We start from the raw sequence: 20,545 nt of genomic DNA, 5'->3' as shown, positions 1-20,545 counted from the left end.
GCAGCTAAAAATAGTTTGGCAATTTACATTTTAACAGTTGCGTGTTATGTAGGGTGGCTTTACAGTCTAGCAGATGATTTCTGCTAGATTAACAAAAATATATTTAAAATGTCAGAGAAGCTAAAACACATAGCAGTGCAATTTTCATGTAATTTATTACTGTAATTCTAGGCGAGTAATAAAGCTTACATTACATGTTTAGTATTTAGTACCATCAGCCAGGTAAAGAGATCATTTTAGCGAATGAAAAATTTCTCTTACTTCTCTTACCAGGCTTTAATTTTAAGAAGCAGTATTTTTCAAATGGTTTTCACTTAATTCTTCTTCTGTGAGAATAGTGGAGACAAAACAATGCTGATAAATTTTATTTGTATTAACATTGTACCAATCTGCACAATAAAGTGCAGTTACTGTGAATAATCAATTATTGCGATGCTGCAGTTTTTAAGTACTGTTTTTCTGTATATCAATGCTTTTGGTGCTGAATAGAGCCTTGAAGTAAAATGACATTTAAAAAAAAATTAGTTGATATGTATTTGGAAGATGACACAAACTAAATTTCACTGAGCATCATAGGAAATTTAGATTGAGTAGATAATTATGTAAGTGTTGTCTTTATTTTAAATATACCTTGGTAAGAAGTCAGAATGTATTGTGGGAAAGATGAAGATTGATTTAGCCCATAGGTAGTGCAGAGAACTTTAATTTTAATAGGGGAAGTCAAAAGAAAGATGATACTTAGTGTTGTTATACAAATGTGTATTTTTTAATTTTTCAGTTTCTAAAAGATTGTTTTCTGCAATCTTTTTGTGTTAGTATAGGGTTACCATGTCAATGGATACTCAACAGTAATTTAATTTCCTAGATAACTGTAATTTAGTAACAATCTTTTAAGAAATAATGATTTTCTTAAAAAAAATCTTCCTTCAGCTTGTTTCTTTCTCTCTTGGATTTGTATGGTATTTTCTGAAATGGCTTGCTTTGAGGTTTATCTTTCTTCATGTGTTCTTATCAGGGCCTGAAGTAAAAATAGTTACAGAGAAAAGTGCTAATGAATTGTTTAGTTACTTTCTGGAATGCAAGTCAATCTGAACTTGTCCTTTTACTGTAAAAATGAAATGCACCAGGCAAATGCATTTTTAAGTTTTCCCATTGTAATTTGCTAAGTGGTGAGTCATTGCCCAAAACATTTTGAATGTTGACATGCAAGCATTTATGTTAAACTACAACGATTAAATTTAAAGCCTCATGGGGAGGATAGCAACTATAAAATCAGTGGTTTATTTTTTCTCACTGTTGGCTCAAGCCAGGCTTGAGTGAACAGAAAGATTGTGATGTGCTGTTTATATTATAGTGGGGGGGGGGCGGGAATACTGTTCAGTGAGTGACATTATCTTCAGAGATTCAAAACTCTTGTATTTCTGAGAATTTTTCTGGTTGTAGGAGTTACTTTAACTAAGCCAAGAAACTAATAACACCATGTGACTTGAAACCAGTTGTAACTAATCGGCAGGGCTGAGTTAGGAAGAGCTGTTCAGTGCACAGAGGGAGAAGAAAGAGAAGTAAGGCTCACTTGGAAATGCACAGGGAGATTGCCATCTAATTATGGATGGGCTATGAGCAGAAACATACCGTTTACACGTGTACGCAGAAAATATTTCAAATTAATATTTATGATTAATACCATAATCAGTAGCGATCATGGGGTCATAATTCTAAGAAAAACAATGTGAATATCATCATTCTTTTGCCATTTAATTAGTCTCACATCAGAGAAATAAGCTGAGATACATCATGTCTGTTGATTTTTGTTACAGAAAATCAGCTGTGACACACAGGCACAAATATCTGATTGTTTTCTATGTAGTGCCATTTCTAATAACTATTTTGAGTATTTTAGACTTTCCACGGTACCTGAAACTATCAGTTAATATTAAACTTTAGACTGCCACTTATTTAATAAGAGATCGTCAAATTAATATTTTGTAATACCAAGACCTCTTTCTAAATTCAAACTCATTATGTTTGTCCTGGTTTCAGCTGGGATAGATTTCAATACATTTAAGACAATTTATAGCTTGATTATAGGGCTTACTCGTATATTGCCCATTATAGTATGTGTAGAGTCTATGGGTGCTAATTTATTGCAAGAATTCTTTATGAAGCAAAGCTAGAGAAAACTTGGTTTGCACACATAGAACTACCCCCCAAACATTTAAGGCACTTCTCTTTTTGGTATCATGCTAGTCTTTTAAGACTGAGCTTGAGAAATATATTTCAAGATCTGTCTCATAAAGATACCAATCATACCAGAAGAAAAAGAATAGATCTTACTCCCTTCTGTGCTCCCTCCTTCCTCCATCCCTCCCAAAGGGTAAAAGGAGATTATTTGAAATGGTGGAGTGGAAAGGATCCAGTCCTCTGAATGTTTATCTGAAACCCAGTTTTTGAGACTTTTATGTTTAGATTGTATTAAAAATAATATAACATTCACTACGCTGAGTGGACTTTCTTTAGAGAATTATCCTCAACGTTGGCAAGTTCAATGTGTATTGAAGTAGCCTGGTGAAAAGCAATATCCTTGGAATACTTTTATGAAGTCTGTGGCTCTGAATGAAAACTTTGGGGCATCCTGGGTAGATACTTCATGTGATATTTAACTGACTGTGAGGTTATGTTTAACTGACTTTCTAGTGCAACTTTTTTTTTTTTTTTTGTAAGTAAGATTTGTTCCCGCTGGCCAGAAATGGTGTCAAAATGTAAAAAGCAGCATTTAGTTTGTTCAGAGCTGTTCTGAATTGCCTTGCACAGTCAAGGGATACGTTCAACTGTCACTTGTCTTTAGTATCTAACACTCTCAAAGACAGCAGTAACTCGCCTGACCCTTGCCTCTGATGCTGTGCTGTGTTTTAGAAGGTGATTTTAAATACCAAGACTGAGCAAATAAATCCTTACGGATAATGCAACACAGAACTTGGAATTTCTTCCTTGTGACTTAGTCTCCCATCTTCCCTTCTTCTGCTTTATGCTTGCTCTTTTGTCACCTGATTCAAGGGATAAAGTTTTTGGGGACTTGCTCTATACTCCTTTTTAAGCACGGTATTCATCTGTGAGCTTGAACAAAAAGCAAATATATAAAATATCCAACCCCTAAATTATGTTACAAACGAAGTAAAAGTGTTTCTTTGAGATTTTATGTTTATTAAGAAAAAGACCTGGTTTTCTGGATAGATTATTGTAGCTTTTTTCAACATGACCTTTATTTGAAATCTGTCTGAAAACAGCAGTAACCTCAGCAAAGAGCGGGTGGGATGTTACAATCTATAAGAGAACATTTAGCTGTCATTAGACGGATAAGCGGTCCATTGCAAAGTCCTGCTGTGAGAGTTCAGATCGAGATCTCACTGAATTGAGGTGAAGGTACTTAAGTAACCCTCCCTTAATAGCAGGTTTTTTTATTGCAATCAGATCATTTTTCCAAACTAACTATCCTGTCATCTGACTGTGCTGAACTGTTGTGAGGTTGCTTAATTGAGAGATCTTCTCTCTGAAAATCCCGTATGTACATATATGAGGGCTATATAATGATGTCAAATTATTTCTCTGTGTTTGGATTTCCTGGAGATACTTTATTTTTTAAGTTTTCACATCAAAATGAGCATATTAGATGCTCTTAAATTGGAGTGTAGATCTGCATAAAAGAACCTTAAATGTGCGCATAGTTCTAAAATGGTTATCTGAAAAAATAACATGACTGACTTGCAGCTCCTGTAATTTAGGGAGAAGTTACATTGAATTGTTGCAACTTCTGCTTTACCTCAAAGATTAATGTGTCCATTACCATAAATTAGTGTGGTGTTTTATAACAATAGATAAGGATAAAAGCTTTTTTGAAGACTATTTCTTAATTATCTTTTGCTTGATAATACTTGTGGTTTTGGTGGGAAGGCTTTTATAATCCCTGAAGTCAGCTGGGAAAGTAGTGAGCAACGTTGTGCTGCTGGACTTTTACCTGCTGTTGAACTGAGAGGTTTCCTTTCAGTTGCTTGCTCAGTCCGAATGTTGGGCAGGTTGCTTTGCCTGTGACTGTGCCATTTGTCAGAAATGGGCAATACAAAAATGATTGCTTTTTCCAAAAAATGGTACTGAACTTAAAACACTGTGTGATCTTTAAATGAAATTTCAGATGAAGATATGTCTTTACACACTGAAGCGAAGAAATTGAATTAAATTACCTTTGTTTTAGTGCCACAGAGTTTTTTGTAATGTCAAGACTTCTAAAGAAAGCAAGTTGCACAGTCTTGGAGATTTAGTTACAGGATTTCATACCGTTTGCACTGATAGCTAGGATTAGTTGTTAGCGTTTTTTCTTTCTGTAAGGAAGTAGTAGGCAGATTTCTAACTGTGGATGACAGAAGGATTGCTTGTTTGGCTTTTGATAGCTCACTCGGCTTCATTTGCAGAACAATTTTTCTAAGCAGCAAGTTGGAGTACAGAAGAAGGGGAGATATGCAAAGAAATATATGCTGAGGCACAATTAGCTCTCTGCTTTTTGACATGCAGTTTTCTAAAGCTGCTCTGACACTGAATTATTTAATAAATTCTTAAAGTCTGTGTGTATTGATGTATTAGGCTGGGCTCAGGTTTTGACTATGGAGCCACCTACAGGGAGATGACACAAGTGCAGGTTTAGCTGTGGGTTTGGTGAGGGGAGAAAGTGAAAAATACACTGTACTTCAGTAATGAAATAAAAGTTAAATGATACTAAGGTTGGACCAGCAGAGGGACCCCTTAATCACTTTTTAATTTTTCAAATAAATTTTCTTGGCCATATTCAGTTGATGTGAAAAGATTTCTAGGTAGTCCTCCGCAAGTTTCAGTAATGCAGCCTTGCTAATTCATTTTGGGTTTTAAAATTTGTTTAAGGTCTATACACATTTTTAGATTGGGTAGGTTTTTAGCACATTTTGGGATGATGATTACCAGGCTTCTGATGGCATCATTTATTGCCTCAGGATAATAAACATGTTTATTTACTTTTTAATGCAGCTATGGGTAGTTAAGACCTTCATATAGAGGCTTTCAAACCTCAAGTGCTTAATATTTTCAGCAAAATAATACAACTTTCTGAATTAGAGCAATATCCTCACAAAGTTGTATTTGAAAGATTTTTGAAACAAGTTTTAAAACCTCAAATAAATTGCTTTGTGTGTTTGATTCTGAAGAATGTGATATCTAGCACTTTTTTCCTCATTCTTTCCATTCTAGTAAAATATTTACATAAAAGCTTAAACACCTGAAATTCAATATTATTTGGAAAAGTACTGAAAGAGAAACTTCCTAGCTGTAGTTTCCAATTAAAAAAAAAAAAAACACCACTTTTTTTTTTTACCCATATCTGTCATACGTAACTGGAGTTTTTTTGCAAACAAACAAAAAAAAAAACCCCAATCAACAACAAAAAAACCAACAACCATCCCACAAGCCCCCCCCCCCCCCAGACCTTGTAATATTGCTAGGTAGAAGTAATGGGTAGCAATTAATATAAATTTCCTTAGTGTTTGTTGTCTGTTCTCTATCCCTTCAAACTGTTCCCTCTTCCCTGCCTATAATGACATCAATGTTAAATGTGAAGTTAAAGACAAACCTTTTGAACAAGAAAGCCGCCAAACTATTTTAGCTCTTGCGTAGATGAGTAAATTAATTTGCTTAAAACATTTTCCTTTGGATATTGTGTGGGTTTTGCCTATCAAATTTAGTCCACTGGGTTATTTTAAATTGTCTTCCATACAGTTAGTCTGCTCTGTCTCTGCTGAACAGCATACTTAGTGGTTGGTTAACAACAGAAGGCTATACTTCCAGGATTTAAAATAAATTAACATTTACTTAACTGATGAATTAAATAGAGGACAGTGTAATAAGCAATTTTTTTTTCCCTTAAAACAGCTGGGTTTGTTAAGGCTTGAAATCTTGCCTATTCTAACAGCTACTTATGTGTGATGTTCCATGCATCCTTTACCAATGATCCTAACTCTGGCCTTTCTATAGTTAATCATCGTAAATATTTGGTTTTAAAATAAGTTATACTGGGAGTCCTAAGATGTCTAGAATTTTTTTTTCTGAATTGTTGCAGGAGAAGCAGCTCAAACTTACTATGTATATTTTAATTAGTGACAGGTTGTTCAGTATAGGACTAATTTTCTATGAATTTGTCTTTTATCCTCTATTCCCCATTCTTTGCCTTTATTTCAGTGGGGCATCAGTTGGGGTCTGTCTCTTCTGTTCAGGTTCCAGTTTTCTTAGAACTGGTAAGAACTTAATTGCTTGTGAAACTTCTGTTCCTCTGTCAAATGTGGTTGAAATTGATAGTAAGTGCCAGCCTCGGACAGAGTGGGGAGGAAAGGAGAGACTTCTAGGGCAGTTGTCTTTGCCTTATTTCCAAAGATAGCAGGTTAACCTAGCCCCCAAGAAATTAAATGGAAATTAGTAAGAACAATAGAATTGGTATCGCTGTCAAAAGCAGGTTTGGGCTCTTACCACGTTACCATTTTTTAAGCAGGATTGAAGCCAACTCTCTGCAAGGAAACTCATGATACTTGGGTTTACACATCACAGTTGCTTTTGTTGGTGAAAAAGGAACTTTAATTCCTATTTGCACATAATTAATTGGAAAAGTTTTTGCTGTTTGTTGTGTTTGAATAGAGCCATTTAAAATAATAAAACTGTGATAAAAAGCAAAAGCAATAACCTTTCTAAAGTATTTTGATATTTCAGTCTTGTTGTGGAATATGTTTGACCAGATGATGGCTCTTGTCCGTTGAGACAGTTACATAATTATCTTTCATATGGTATAATTTTCAGTGATCTGGAGAAATTATGTTTATTTTTTATAAACTGAAGTGATGGGTTACATACGCTTATTGTGTATTTGCTTTGTGGCTCTGACCAGTTGGACAAAAATGTTACTTCACATAAAAGTTTGTTTTCAGGGAGAACATGTGGTTCATTCACAAAGTTGTGTTAAAACAGTCCTTGCAAATATTCTCGTACAGGTAGCTTGGTTTATTATTAGGTCAGTATTTTGCTCGGCATCAGCTTTCATAATCTCTTTACATACTTTAGAAATAGGCAGTTTATTGTTTTGACACACAGTACAGGGTCATGAGTGGAAACAATTCGGGCTACAAAGTGCATGTCAGTTCAGTGCTCCTCTGCTGACGGCATGTCTGTCTGAAATCAAGTTTAAAAAATTGGCCCTGTCTCCAGCTGACTTGTTTTGTCAGGCTGAGTCATAAGATTAACCCTTGACTTGTCACCAAGGAAAAATGGAGTAAACAACTGTACCCAGTACAGTATCCCTGATCCAGCTATGATTCATTTCACTGTAACATGATTCTCTTAAGAAAACAAATTTCAGAGCAGCTGTTGCTTGGCTTAAATGGGGATTATAAAAATTGCAACCACAAAACAAAAACTTACTCGGGACTTCACGAGCTTTTGGAATACTTATCTGGTAGTAGTAGTTCCTGCAAATACAGAGTTCTTGGTAACTTCACATTCTTCCTTTTTAGCTTTATTTTTCATCTATTCTGGTGAAAGTAAACTTCTGTGGGTCAAAGTTTGATATGCTTGATGGAATTATGGTTTGATCCTGTAAGGTGAATCAATGTAGCAAATGTCCTGTGAGAAACAACGTTTTCATACAGTAAATGTAGAGCAGATACAGTGATAAATTTCAAGCGTTGTGCACTACGATTTTATTCCCATCAATGTAACTGAGGGTAGGACAACTAATTCCCTTTTTGGTAAAATTAAATTGTTGTCCTTTTGATTTGTGGGGAAGTAACTCAGGAGCAAATTCATTTATTGACTACTTATGGAGGTACCAGTCTTCAGCCTAGTTTGTCTACAGACAGCATTTGCAGTGGTGTTATTCAGTATTATTGATCATACTGTTGCTGTTGTCTTACCCATGTGATGATGAACAATGTCAGTGATTTCCTTGTACTGATAAATGTGTTAGTAAATATTACCAGTTAATATTACCTATATATTATTCATTACAATTGCCCTGTACAAGTATAGGGCAGTTGTAATGCGGAGAAGCCCCCCTCCCAACGCTGCATAGTAAAGTTAGTTTTTTCTGCAGTAAGTATGTTTTAACATTTTTCCAATTGCTTGTAATACGGGTGGATAATGCTTATTATTTGAGATGGTGCTTGATCATGCTCTTCATCTCAAATGCAACTATTTTGAAAATTGAGCACGTGTGCATGGAGGCGCAGTAGCAATTACAACTGTGTTGATGATAGTCTTTACTTCAAAGAACTGACTTCAGTTACCCTAGAAGTATTTTCAATGATTTAAAAGTTTGTGTGCTTGAATTATTTCAGGAAAAAAAGGGTTCTCTTACTTCTTCAACTCTTGCAAGCTGAAAGCGCTTTTTGCAGTGTTTAGGGTTTTTTTTTCTAAGTTGTACGTTAGTCTGAATTAGTGATTTTAATCCAGTGTGCTATGAGAAGTAGCACATGCAAAGATCTGAAGATCTTTTAGCATGTCTCATCTGTAGAGTCCGGAACATTAGTGAGAAGCTTTAAGGAATGGCATTGTTTGCTGCAAATCAAAGCTTCTTGGGGACTCTCTGGGGACTGAAATGGGTCTTTGTGGTCCCTAGGGGAAGAAGGAAGCCGCAAGTCACTCTGTGGGCCTGGCGATTTAATAGTCTGAAGTATAGTGATGTTCCTTCTTGCAGCTGCTGCTGCTATGCCTTTTGTATTGGAGGAGAGTTCAGTTCAGATATCATTAGCTTTACTGCATGGTTAAATAGTTCTGCATGTGTAGACTGACTTGCAGTAAAGATGCAAGTGTTCTTCAGCTGATGTCAACTTCAGGATGTATTTGCCAACATACTCTGAGCACAGTAGTCTCCCAATTGATTGGAAGAGTTCACTGAGAAAGCATTTGAAGCTGGAGGTGTGAATATTTTTTGTCAGTGTGTGTGTATATTGTATATTTACAGACACTACAGTAGTTACGTCCTGAGATAACGGACAATATACAGAAGACCCACGAAGATTTTTATCTGATCATAGTATTCTACTGTATTCAATTTGTCACTCTTGCGGATCTTTTTAATTCAGAAGATTTCATTGACACGCAAGGTGCTTGGCAGAATGAACCAAATTTCTGCAACTCGCTTTCTTTCCCTGTAAATTGCTGATTTGAACTTTGCCCATTTTTTTCCTTATCCTGAATTATTTTCCTGCTTTTGTCAGGAGGGAGGCAGGGAGAATTCACGGCATTGGCAGTCGACACAGAGGTGGAGAAATGTGGTTTTGCTTTAACCTTTTTTTCCCTGGATTGAAATGCATATCTGACTTAATCAGGAGCTCAGTTAATAACCAACTGCATTCATATATAGAAAATAAAAAAACGTACACCTCATTAAGAGTTAATGTTAGTTAATGCCACTGTTCAGTGGCAAAGCAAAAAGACGAAGCAGGCATAGATAACATCCAAATATTGAGGGAATTTTTGTGCTGGAAGTTGCAGTCTGTTTGCTGTATTGTGTAATTCACGTTCTTGTGATGTGCCAAAGTTGTCGGGGTCGGTCGTCCCCCCCCCCCTTCTCTTTTCTTCCCCGTCTTATCTGGGCACAGAACTGCTTTTTTCGTACAAAAATGTATTCTACAACGTAAAGGGAGTCTGGGCTTACGTTTCCAAAGAACCATCGTACTTTGCGTACCGTGTCTTCAAAAGGGATTTGGGATGACATGATTTTTTAATGATTACTTTTGAGCCAAGCGTCTCGGGTACGCGTCGCCTTGGCGTTAGGGTCCGATCATCGCGTAGGCTCGCCCCTCGCGAGGGCAGTCCGCGTCCTGCGGGCTCACGCCGCGGGGCCCGGGGAGCGCGGGGCCGCCTGCGGGGTTCCGCTGCCGGGGCGCTCCGGCTTTCCCGTGGGACTCGCTCCCGGCAGCTCCCCGTGGGCTCGGCGGGCGTTTGCCAAAGTTGGAAGCAACTTCAGGCAGAGCCAGATGGCCGTGTGGCTGGAGCCGCACCAAGCGGCGTCTCCGCTGCCACAAGCGCTCTAATTAAATTAAAACAAAAAGCAGAAGATTGAGTCGCTCGGGACGTATCCATTCGCCGCCGCCTCGCAGCTCGCCATTTACTGGGATGCGCACGCCGATCTCCCGGTGGCCGCAGACCCCGGCGCGTGCGGGCTGGTGCGCGTGCCCCCTCCCTCCCTGTGCTGCTTGGCGAGGTCCGGGCCGCGGCGGGCAGAGGCGGAGGAGCGGAGGGCCGGCGGGGGCCCCGCGCCCGGCCCTACCCCCGCGCCCGGCCGGAGATGGTTCAGTCCTGCTTTGCATAAGTCGCCTTTGAGGCGCTTCATGTGCGCGGGCGGCGCGGAGAAGCGGGCGGGCGGGCGGGCGGCCGGGTGGATGTCGTGGAGAGAGGCGGTGCACTTCAGCCCGGCCCGCCGCCAGCCTCGCCATGTACTGCGCGTACCCCGTCCCCGGGGTGGGCAGCAACTCCCTCATGTACTACTACAACGGGAAGACGGTAAGGGCGGCCGCCTTTGTTCGGGAGCTGCTGGGCGCCGGGCAGCCGTGCTGGGCTGCCGGCCGCTCCTCGGGCAAATACAAGTTCACAGCGCGGGGGTCCCCCCGCGAGTCCGGCGCTGAGCCGCGCGCGGCCCCTCTGAGGGCGGGGGGTGCTTTCCAGCAGGCAACCTGTTCCCCTGCCGGAGCAAAGGGCTTGGGGCGGGGGGGGAGGTGAGCGGTCTTTAAAAGAAACTATACCGGGCTTCGTGGGCCGCTTTGTGTAGCGGGGCTTGGGGGGGCGGGGGGGAGGTGACAGTCTCCTCAGTTCTGTGGAGGAACACCAAGTCCGGCTCCGCGGGAGCGCGGAGGGCCGCAGCCCGCAGCCAGGCGGCGCTCGGGGCCGGGGCCGCGCTCGCGCTGCCCGCGCCGCTCCCGACCCCGGTCCCGCTCCCGACCCCGGTCCCGCTCCCGACCCCGGTCCCGCTCCCGACCCCGGTCCCGCTCCCGCCGGCTGCGGCTGAGGTGCCGGCAGCGCGGGGCGCGCTGCAGAGCGCAGCCAAGTTCGGGTTCCTGCGTGCTTGGCGGCTTTTCCTTGGGGTTTGGTGGGGGTTTTTTGGTTGCTTGTTTTTTGTTTTGGAGGGGGTTTTGTGGTTTTTTTGTGTTTCGGGTTTTGGTTTGGGTTTTTTTTGTGGGTTTTTTTTTTTTTAATCTCTCCTCTTCCAAATGACTGCAGAGCAGCTTTCCTGAGTGCACTTCGGTAATCGCTGCTCCGGCTTGACCGATCACCAGGTCCCGAGCCCTGGCCGTGGCATCGGTAACGCGCCGCGCTGCCGGGCGCTGTGCAATACGAGTAACGTAGCATCCGCTAGCCGGCTATTAACGTTGCCTTGCCAAGAGCTGGTCGTTTCACTTGTAGGATTTTGAAATGATCAAAATATTGCTACAACCACTGGAGGAAGGGAAAAAAAAAAAGCAGATTCTGAAAAAAATTAAATCTCCTCTCTATATTTTAACTTTTTGGAAATCAAAGGGGATATTTCTGTTTCATGGTTGACACTTAAAATTTTTAAGTGCATGTGACAACAGTTCTGATTTTTGTGTATAAAAAAACTAGCACACAATGGTAAATTTAACTGTTTTTTCCAGTCTATGTTGTATGTGGTTTAGCCTTTTTTCTGTTACAAAAACAACATTAAATAGGAAAAAAAGAGATGCTGATACAGATCTTTTTTGTGGTGTGTTTGTTTGGGTTTGTTTTTTTTTTCACTTCTGTTTCTCCTCTCGTGGGCCCATGTGAGCTTTGCCTTCATTAGTAAACTTTTTGCCAAGATTTTTATTCAATGATAATTAAACAATGGATTTTTATACTTATTAAAGACACCGTGTATGAGCTTCTTGAATAATAGAAAAGATACTGGAGGAGAGGTTAGGGGAATGAGTAAAATTGCTTGTCTCTATTTCATTTCCTTTGGTATAAATGCCAGCTGTCTTTCAAATATGAAATAATTTTTCTTTCATGTCTGCTCCTAGGCTAAAACAATCTGTTTGAAGTTTTATGTGAAGATATATATAAGACTTAAGTAAAATTAACTATACAATACCCCTGAAGCAAAGGGAATATAACTTGCATGGAGTTTTGATTTTATTCTTTCTAGAGCACAGATCACTCTGTTACAACATTTCTCTTTGTTCTTGTAGCAGGAAAAAAAGGCTTTGATCTTATTAAGTATTTCCAGGCATATAGTAGATGGAAGTGCTGGTACTGTAGGAGAGCATGGCTTGAAAATTGATAGCATGTGCCTGTTATGGGTCAGAGGTGACCTTTATGAGCTTGAAGAGTTAGTAAATAGATGACAAATCATATGATGATCTTATATCATGTTGCCCAAGTTTTTTGGGGTTTTTGTTTGGTTTTGTTTTTTGTTTTTTTTTAACATCTCGCTAGCATTTAGCATTTTTTCTCTTCTAGGAATTCTGCAAGTTGAACTAAATTACTAATTTAAATATACAGAAGGAAGATATGTGAAACGGGAGGGTGGGTTTTGTCTTACAGTTTTTGAAGCACACATCTAGGTGTGTATGCCAAATCTTCATATGAATGTTTCCATACCACGAGAACAGTACATACCCTAATTTTGATGTCTTACTGCTCTTTATTTGTGGTGTTTGATCAATTAGGAGTTGATAGTATGCACCTTACTGAGTTTGAGATTTTTATTTAGATTATTGCATTAGATTTTTGGATACAGACATTCTTTGATACTTGGTGATGTATATAAAATCTGATTTATTTACAAACAGGGCAGTGGGAAATGACATAGAAAATGTGTGGTTTAAACTTTTCATTAAATATGTTTTGTTCTTTTCAACTTATTAAATTTGTAAGCCAGAAGAAAGCTTAATATTAAGCTAAAAAAAAAAAAGTATCTGAGGGCCCCAATAGATGGTCATGTGTGCCCTGGCACATAAATTACAAGTTTTAAAATTAAGTCGGGGGTTTTACTATTAGAATAGGTTAAGTTTTTGTAATTTCTGTATGTTTTGGGAGGGACACATGAAAATGAAAAGTAGTGTTTTAATACAAATCCTTTGCTAAGGAGTAAGATTTTAGTAATAGGTGTTATAAAAAAAAATATGTTTCAAGAATTCTCACCAAATTAAAAAGAAAAAAGATCTTAATCTGTTTTGTAAATAAAATACAGCACTTGCACTGCACTGAGCTAGAAGATTTAGCCTGTGGTGGGTTTTTTTTGTTTGGTTTTTTTTGGGGGGTCCTTCACCTGTTGATCTATAGAAAATATTCTCAGTTTATGGAAGGCTTACAAAATTCTAATATAGAGCTTTTGGGAAAAAAATAAATAAAGATGTTTATTTCTCTTTAAAGTTATTTAAAGTTTTACCTTTTCTTCTCTTTCATTCAAGAGCTATGCTACAGACCCAAAAAAATCAAAACACCTAAGCCCCACTGAAAAAAAAAAAAGCTGCAAAAATATTTCGGTAGAAATAATAGGACAAATTTAAATTATACTTTTTAAACATTTTGATTTTATTCTTTTTTAACTAATAAATAATTAAGCAAACTTCTTCATTCACCAGAGCCTTTTCATTTAAATTTTATAAAATGCAATGGCAGCAGAATAATATTTAAGTAATAGAAGTTTTATATCTTCTTTGTGCATAAAGAGTAAAATACAGACTTGAAAGATTTCCACTTTTTTCAGTTAACCTACAAGTTCAGAGATAAATTGGTTATTTTTCTAAATGTACTGTAGAATTCTTTTTATATAGATCGCAGTAATTTTGTCAGTTACCACCAAAACAAATAATTTTAAGGAACAATATTCATTATATTTTATTTTGTCACCTATGATTACTATTTCATATGAGTATAAATTTATGAATGTATTACACGTTGTTGTTGTATTCTGCACATTGTATGGGTTAATTCAATATACCAGACTGTGTATGAGTATTTTTTATTATTGAATAAATATTTGTTTCTCTCAGTATAGGCTGAGACTTCATTGAGCCCTTTTCCAAGGCAGAGTTACTGCATCTTTCACAGTAGATTTCTACAACACCTATTTAAAAACGGAGAAAAAAAATCAGCAGGGAGATATATTTTGCATATATGTAATGCTTTATGATTTGGTTTTTTGTAAACTAGGTTGTATTGGGATTTTTTTTGAGAAAATGTTTTGTCTTGACAATTTTCAGAGTGTAAAAGGCTATTTATAAACATGTCATGTGTGTGCATATGTACGTATGGGCACGTGTGTAGAGATGAATAAATACATACAAGTACGACTAGGTATGTGTATATTTGGGTATTTTTTAGTGGAGAAAATGCCTGTCTTGCAGCCATTGCTCTCAGAGTCATAGCAGAGACAAACATGTTAATAATATTGCATGATGCTTAGATGACACGGCAGCATGCCTTTCTGTAGCTGTTGCACAATAAATAATGTACTAAGTCTTTTAACATCAATGCAAAATGTTTTCAGTTTGTAAATTTTGGAGCAACCAGGTGCTAAAAAGAATTATTCAATTCTGCTTTTATTAGTATTGAGCCAGTTAGTATACAGGGAGAAAAGTACAATTAAAGCTGTTCTGTACCATATGCTGCCCACAGCAACTCAGACAAGGTCAAAGCTAACATTTGTAAGTCAGGACAAATATAAGATCATCTGGAAAATCTCTAGGGGTACATGGCTGTGGATGTTGAATAAAGACAGGTAGTAAACACTGGTCAGCTGGATTTTTTTTTTTTTTTTTTTTTTCTTTTCTGTTCCTCACCCTTCTCTTTCCCCTCCCCATCCCCCTAAAAAACGATGAGTTGCAATGCATCAGCCCAAGAGAGTTTTCCCTGCTCCACTCCATTGGGTTGGACTGCCAATCTGCTGAGCAGTGGTCCCCTGCCAGAAGGCTGTCTTGTCTGCAACAAGCTTTATTGATGCTTTAAAGTGAAGGTTATGTCCATTTCCTTGGGCAAATGAAAGCAGCTAGGGATGGGATCAGGTGCTGTATTGGACAGATCTATATTTCTTGAAATGTGAGCACCAAAGAGTAACACACACCCCTTTGCTCAGTGTGTTTGCTTTCATAATCACGTGCGTGTTGAAGTCCATTTGTAGAAATACAACAGTCTGTGTCAGAGGTACAGAAACTGAGAGTACTAGTGTGTTCAGAGAAGAAATAAACAAATGCAAAAGGTAGTGTTATATATACTACTGCATCTTCCTGTGGTCAATACTGGTGATGGGGGTTCCTACCACAGCTAGAATAGTCTTCTGAAACACAGGGAACTGGTTAAGAAACAGGCTGATTAGTTTCAGCTTTTCCTTTTTTTGTTTCCTTAAAATCTGAATTTAATCAGGAATTTTTCCAGACTTAGTTGTATGCATCCTTTAGTAACAGCACAGTTTGGAGAGTGTGGGGAAGAGACTTTACTTAGCAAATAAAATATGAAAGGAATCTTCAAGCGTTACATATGTATATATATTTCTGGTGTTGTTCCTGCTGCCTTATCTTCTTTTTCCTCTGCTTTCTGCCTCACACTACAATTTAAAAAACAAAATCAAAAGAACAGACCAAAAGGTTTCCATACACTGAATTTGGGATTTTTGGTAAGTTTGTCTATCACTTTTTAACGTGACTAAGATTGTAATTTACTGGGGAAGAAGCTAGGAAGTATTTGTGCTATGTATCGTTGCAGTGGGATTCTGCATTTCAAAAATACCCAAATAGGCATGTATAGCATGCCTAAACTGCATAAACATTTATTTAAGATGGAATTCAGTTTAGCTACTTCAAGGAGTTTGAATTTTATACCATCCTTAAAAATTATGGTTGGATTTGCAGAAAAGACTGGTGCTCTATTCACTTAAAGGAGTGTTTTATTTTCATTCTGGGTAGTGAGAAGAGTTTTTAAAATGTATGAAGCTTTACACCTAGTATTGGAAACAAAAAGTGTGATTGAGGTTATGGTATACTGATCTTGTATACTAGGGCTCTTCATTTTATCTTCTTGCTCAAATATCAACTAAACAAGAATTGAGGCGGGGCGGGGGGGGGGGAGCTTCTGTCTTGCTATGAAAAGGAGCATGGAAAACTATAGTTACTATTCTACATTCCTGAAGCTTTAGTACATGATTTTGTCAGAAACAGAATAAACGTGAAAAGAAGTTTCCTTTTCCTAGAGCTGCCTTTCAGCAGAATTAGCTTTTGCCACAAAACCTGCAGATAATACACTGTAAAATTTTGCCACATGTACAAATCATTCATCAGTGCGCACTTGCTCAGTGCATGACTGATGCTGATGGAATGTAGATAGGCTACTTAGCAGAGTTTACAAGCTATAGAATAGGTTATCCATCTCTACTGGTTTCAGAAAATTCTGTCTCTAGCAGCTTGATAAATATTTTCCTGAACTTCCAAGAATTGTTAATAACTAGGCTTAAATGAGGAACATAATTCATAATTCCATAAACAGTATGTGTGATGGGAGCCTTGGTCTTGAGATAGCATGAGCTCATAGGAAGTAAGGTTTGGTTGCTTCATTGCTATTTTTTAATCTGCTTTTAACATTAATATTAAACACTGATAAATATTTAAGAATTTGAAACAGATTATGGGAAAATTGCCTGAGAGGAGGTATGCCAACAGGAGGACTTGCAAGTTTTATATTTATTAAATGCATTTATAGAATGAAACTTGGAAGTTTTACTTAGCATAAAATTTGGTAAACCCAGATCTTCGAATTGATGTTCACGTTATTGGCACTTGTATTAGTACACAGAAGCACACTGTGTAATCCTTTGATATGTTTTAAATATATGAGGGCAGTGTAACTTTCATGATAGTGTTCATTACGTATGTTAATCACCGGGGCAGATTTCAGAGCCGGATGATGCATTTTCTTTTGCTTAAACCTGATGTAGTACAGATAATGTCTTCTCAGCTCTGGTCTGAAGTCAGCTCCCACCACTACCCCTCAAAAAAAAAAAAAAATCTTAGTTGTCATCCTGCCTTTCCCACTGGAGAAACATAAACCAGTTCAGGGTGTGGAAGAGACCATTGTGGGTCTCTGACTTGACGTCCTTTACAACTCTCATTTGTCCCACTTCCCTCTGCGGCGGCTACCTACCCTTCAGAAGCAGTGCAGCATTAGGATTGATGTATATTCTAGCACAGCTCCAAAAAAGTCAAGTCCTCCACTTGATAAGTCATGTAAAAAAACCTGGGTTTGGCATGCGTTTATCGGAAGGGAATTTCCCGTTCATAATTGGAGAGTGTTTTGCTTGTCAGTGTGGAGACACATCCGATGCCTTCAGGTGCGGTGCATTTAAGGGGATTAGAAGATGGGCTCCTCTTCTACCTGCTGGAGACAACCCTCTTCAAGGAGACTCTGCAGACAGGCTGACCTTTTAACAGTATTCCTTGTCTTAGTGGGAATGTCAGCCAGGAAAAACTGGTTTAATGCCTCCTGGATGTCACTGTTATCAGTTTAATAGCTAAAAGAGGCCATCTTGAGCAGCCACGTCATATTTATAACTGCCTTACTCAGCTGTTGCAGAAGAGAAAGCCCTTTAACTAGGACACAGACCGGGGAGCTGCGGTGCAGCCATGCAAGCCTCCTGCAGGCCAGCAGCCACAGAGCCTACGTTTTGGTGGATAGGGGTCCTAGTGCATGCAGGGCTTTCAGCGTGGACAAACTAGTTGTCCTGATACATGGCTTCCCGACTTAAAAATAAAATTTCACCCTTTTTTTTAATCAACTCTTTTATTTAAAACCTTTGTATTTTGCATCTCATGGACTTCAAGTTAATCTTAGTAAATCTTGTCCTTTGCTTTTAAATTTTGTTTCTAGTAACACAACATAAAAGTTATGATTAGGTCATTAACCAGAAAAAAACCTGGCGCTCATCTGCAGGTGATCAGATGACATCAGAGGCCTGGTTTTAATTTGTGGGTAGTTCTGATTGTAACTAAAAGAGACTTGCTCCTTTTGTGGAATTGGCTGGCTATTTCCCCACATCTGGAGTTAATGAAGTCTTTGAGACCACATCAGTTGTGTTTTGCCGCAAGAACCCTTTGATCTGAAAAATCTAGACTGGCACAAGTGCAGCTTCATAACATTGCAGCTATGTTTTTGCAAGCTATGGTTAAGATACCAAAACAAGCAGAAACTATATAAAGTTATGTGTCTGTGCTAGGACTTTCATGTAGCTGTTTGGAAGGGCCTCTTTTACGTTAATATAATTCATAACATTTTTATTATGTTAATGGCTTGTACACATGTATCTGTAAATGATACAGTTGTAGGAGTTTTTTCGGTTTAATTTCCCTTTTGAGATAATGTTTAATCAGTTTTTATAAATCACCCAATTATGTAAAATGTTAAAATTTCAGTCTGAAGCTTGTGTTTACAAATCTCATTGATAACATTACAGTTTAAAAGAAGTAGAATTCGTCGTTGTAGGTGATTTCGCATTAATCAGTGTACATCTCCATGGCAGTCCTAAATGTCATAAAGCTTTGTTTCCACTGCTGTCCTGTGACAGTGATAGATTATCCATCAGCTATAGCATATGCTGCGTTACTCTGCACAACAGAGAACTTGTAAATTAAGCCCAGTTTTGCCTAATATGTTTGCAGTCTTATGAGCGCGAGTATTTACAATTTGACAGAGTGACATTTCTGTTACAATATGTCTGAGGCATGGAATATACATGCATTCATCCTATATAGTAAATACATATGTACTGTTAATATTGCTTATAACGTATTGTCATTCTGTCACTCTGGTAAGCATCTCTATTTTACATTTATTCCATAAACTGAAAATTTGCAAGTAAAATATTCAACAAAAGCTCCCCGTAATGCTTTCTTTCCTAAAAAATTTTCATTTCTGTTGATTAAAAAAAAAATCTTAAGCATGCAACTAAAAGTTGTGTAAGTTTTCCACTTGACTTCTTTCTACCAGGTGCCTTTTTACCTGCAGCCGTTTTCATTACATGGCTTGTATTGACAGCTATGCCCTGGCTTGATTCCTTGTGCCCTTGTCCTGATTCCATCATACTGTAGTTTGATAGATTTTATTGAAATTCTGTTGATGTAAAACGAGTCTAAGAGAGTGGTAAAGCAGTCCTTCTGATATAAAAGAGTGCTGTCTGCAGGCACATGCCCAGCCATTTGGTCTGACAACAGCAGGCTAGAAAAGCATTTGGGAGTGAGGAGGAGGGGTATTGGTATGCAAATGGCAGCGGGACTTGCCCACTTCACTTTCTGAATATCCGTATCAGAACAGTCACCCTCCTGGAGAACAATGGTTCTCTTTTAGGGAACTTACGCTTTTTTGTTGGCCGGCTTGGTTTTCCTGGCCCTTCTCTTGCTTGGTAAACAACATCCCAGAAAGACGAGAGAGGTGAATGTTGTAGAAACATGCGTGTGCCTGTATTTGTATAGGAAGGGATAAAAATATTCACTTTTGAATTTTGGGGCATAGTGCACTTTGCAAGTTGCAGTATGTAAGATTTAAAGTTTTAAAATTATTCTTAACATAGGCATTTATGAAGCCTCATGTATTCACAAGTAAGGTGAACAATTAAAAAATGAAAATACCCCATTTTTTACTTTGTAGCAAAAAGATGCTCTGGTTTCAATGTTACATTTTTATATTCTTTGCTGCCATATTTGTTAATTTGCCTTTTTTTTTTTTTTAAGATTTTTCTTTTAACATACACTAGTCATATTGCAATACTCAGTATAGTGACCAAAATATTGGTATGAAGAAATAGCACCGCTTAGAACAACTCATGTTATGGGTAGAGTCCTTGAGTCTGTGAATACTGGCTTTGTTCATTTGACTTATTCCTGAATATGCTTTATATTTCTTCTTAGAGTTAGTGCAGTGAAAGACTTCTAATCATTATGTTAATTTGGCATCTTAGATTTTTAACTTAAGAAAATTCGTTGTTTGCATCTTGAGAATAGTCCTTCCAATGTGGTGTTACACTGAGAAAAGAACGATGCTGGTTTTCTTTAATGCTAGACCAGTGTGAAAAGAACTTGCTCGATGTTGCAGTTTTAAGATTATTCCTCAGGACTTGCATTACATATATTTTTGACGACTATACAAAGGCGTGCAAGTTTCTAAATGGATGATACAATAGTTGCATTAAAATCGTTCCATTTGTCACTGGATGTTCTTTTTTTCTTTCTGATTGTTGGGATGCCAGCTAATTAAATATTCGAACAGGCATACAGTTGTTTTAAAATAAAATTTGTTTGGGGCCCGGTTGTTTTATCTTGCTTTTTTTATCTTGAGCAACAAGTCTGTGCGAGTCATGCACTTAGAAAGCAAAATCAGCATTCAAGCTTTTATCAGGCCACCTGGCTGAGTTGGCACACCAGAAAGTGTGTTGTTAGGATCATTCTACTGTACTTCCTCTGTACTGTGGCAACTTGCTAAAAAGCAAATAAAACAAGGGCAACAAATG

The 20,545-nt window shown here is 38.2% G+C and overlaps 1 protein-coding gene across 14 annotated transcripts in view; it reads left to right on the top strand.

Annotated features, from left to right (window-relative positions):
- Nucleotides 1-20,545, top strand: part of TCF12 (transcription factor 12) — a 175,984-nt gene that overhangs the window by 123,746 nt on the left and 31,693 nt on the right. For 3 of the 14 annotated variants that reach the window (XM_030016104.2, XM_030016103.2, XM_030016102.2), the window contains exon 1: nucleotides 10,414-10,563. The exons of the other annotated variants lie outside the window; for them this stretch is intronic. In XM_030016104.2, coding sequence (XP_029871964.1) covers nucleotides 10,495-10,563 — 69 coding nt within the window. In that variant the 5' untranslated portion in view covers nucleotides 10,414-10,494. Of the gene's footprint in view, nucleotides 1-10,413; nucleotides 10,564-20,545 lie in introns of those variants that run through there. 14 annotated transcript variants of the gene reach the window in all.

This window comes from Aquila chrysaetos, chromosome 5 (assembly GCF_900496995.4).
Source record: "Aquila chrysaetos chrysaetos chromosome 5, bAquChr1.4, whole genome shotgun sequence".
In the NCBI taxonomy this organism is placed as follows: Eukaryota; Metazoa; Chordata; class Aves; order Accipitriformes; family Accipitridae; genus Aquila; species Aquila chrysaetos.
This window is presented reverse-complemented; position numbering and strand designations above follow the sequence as displayed.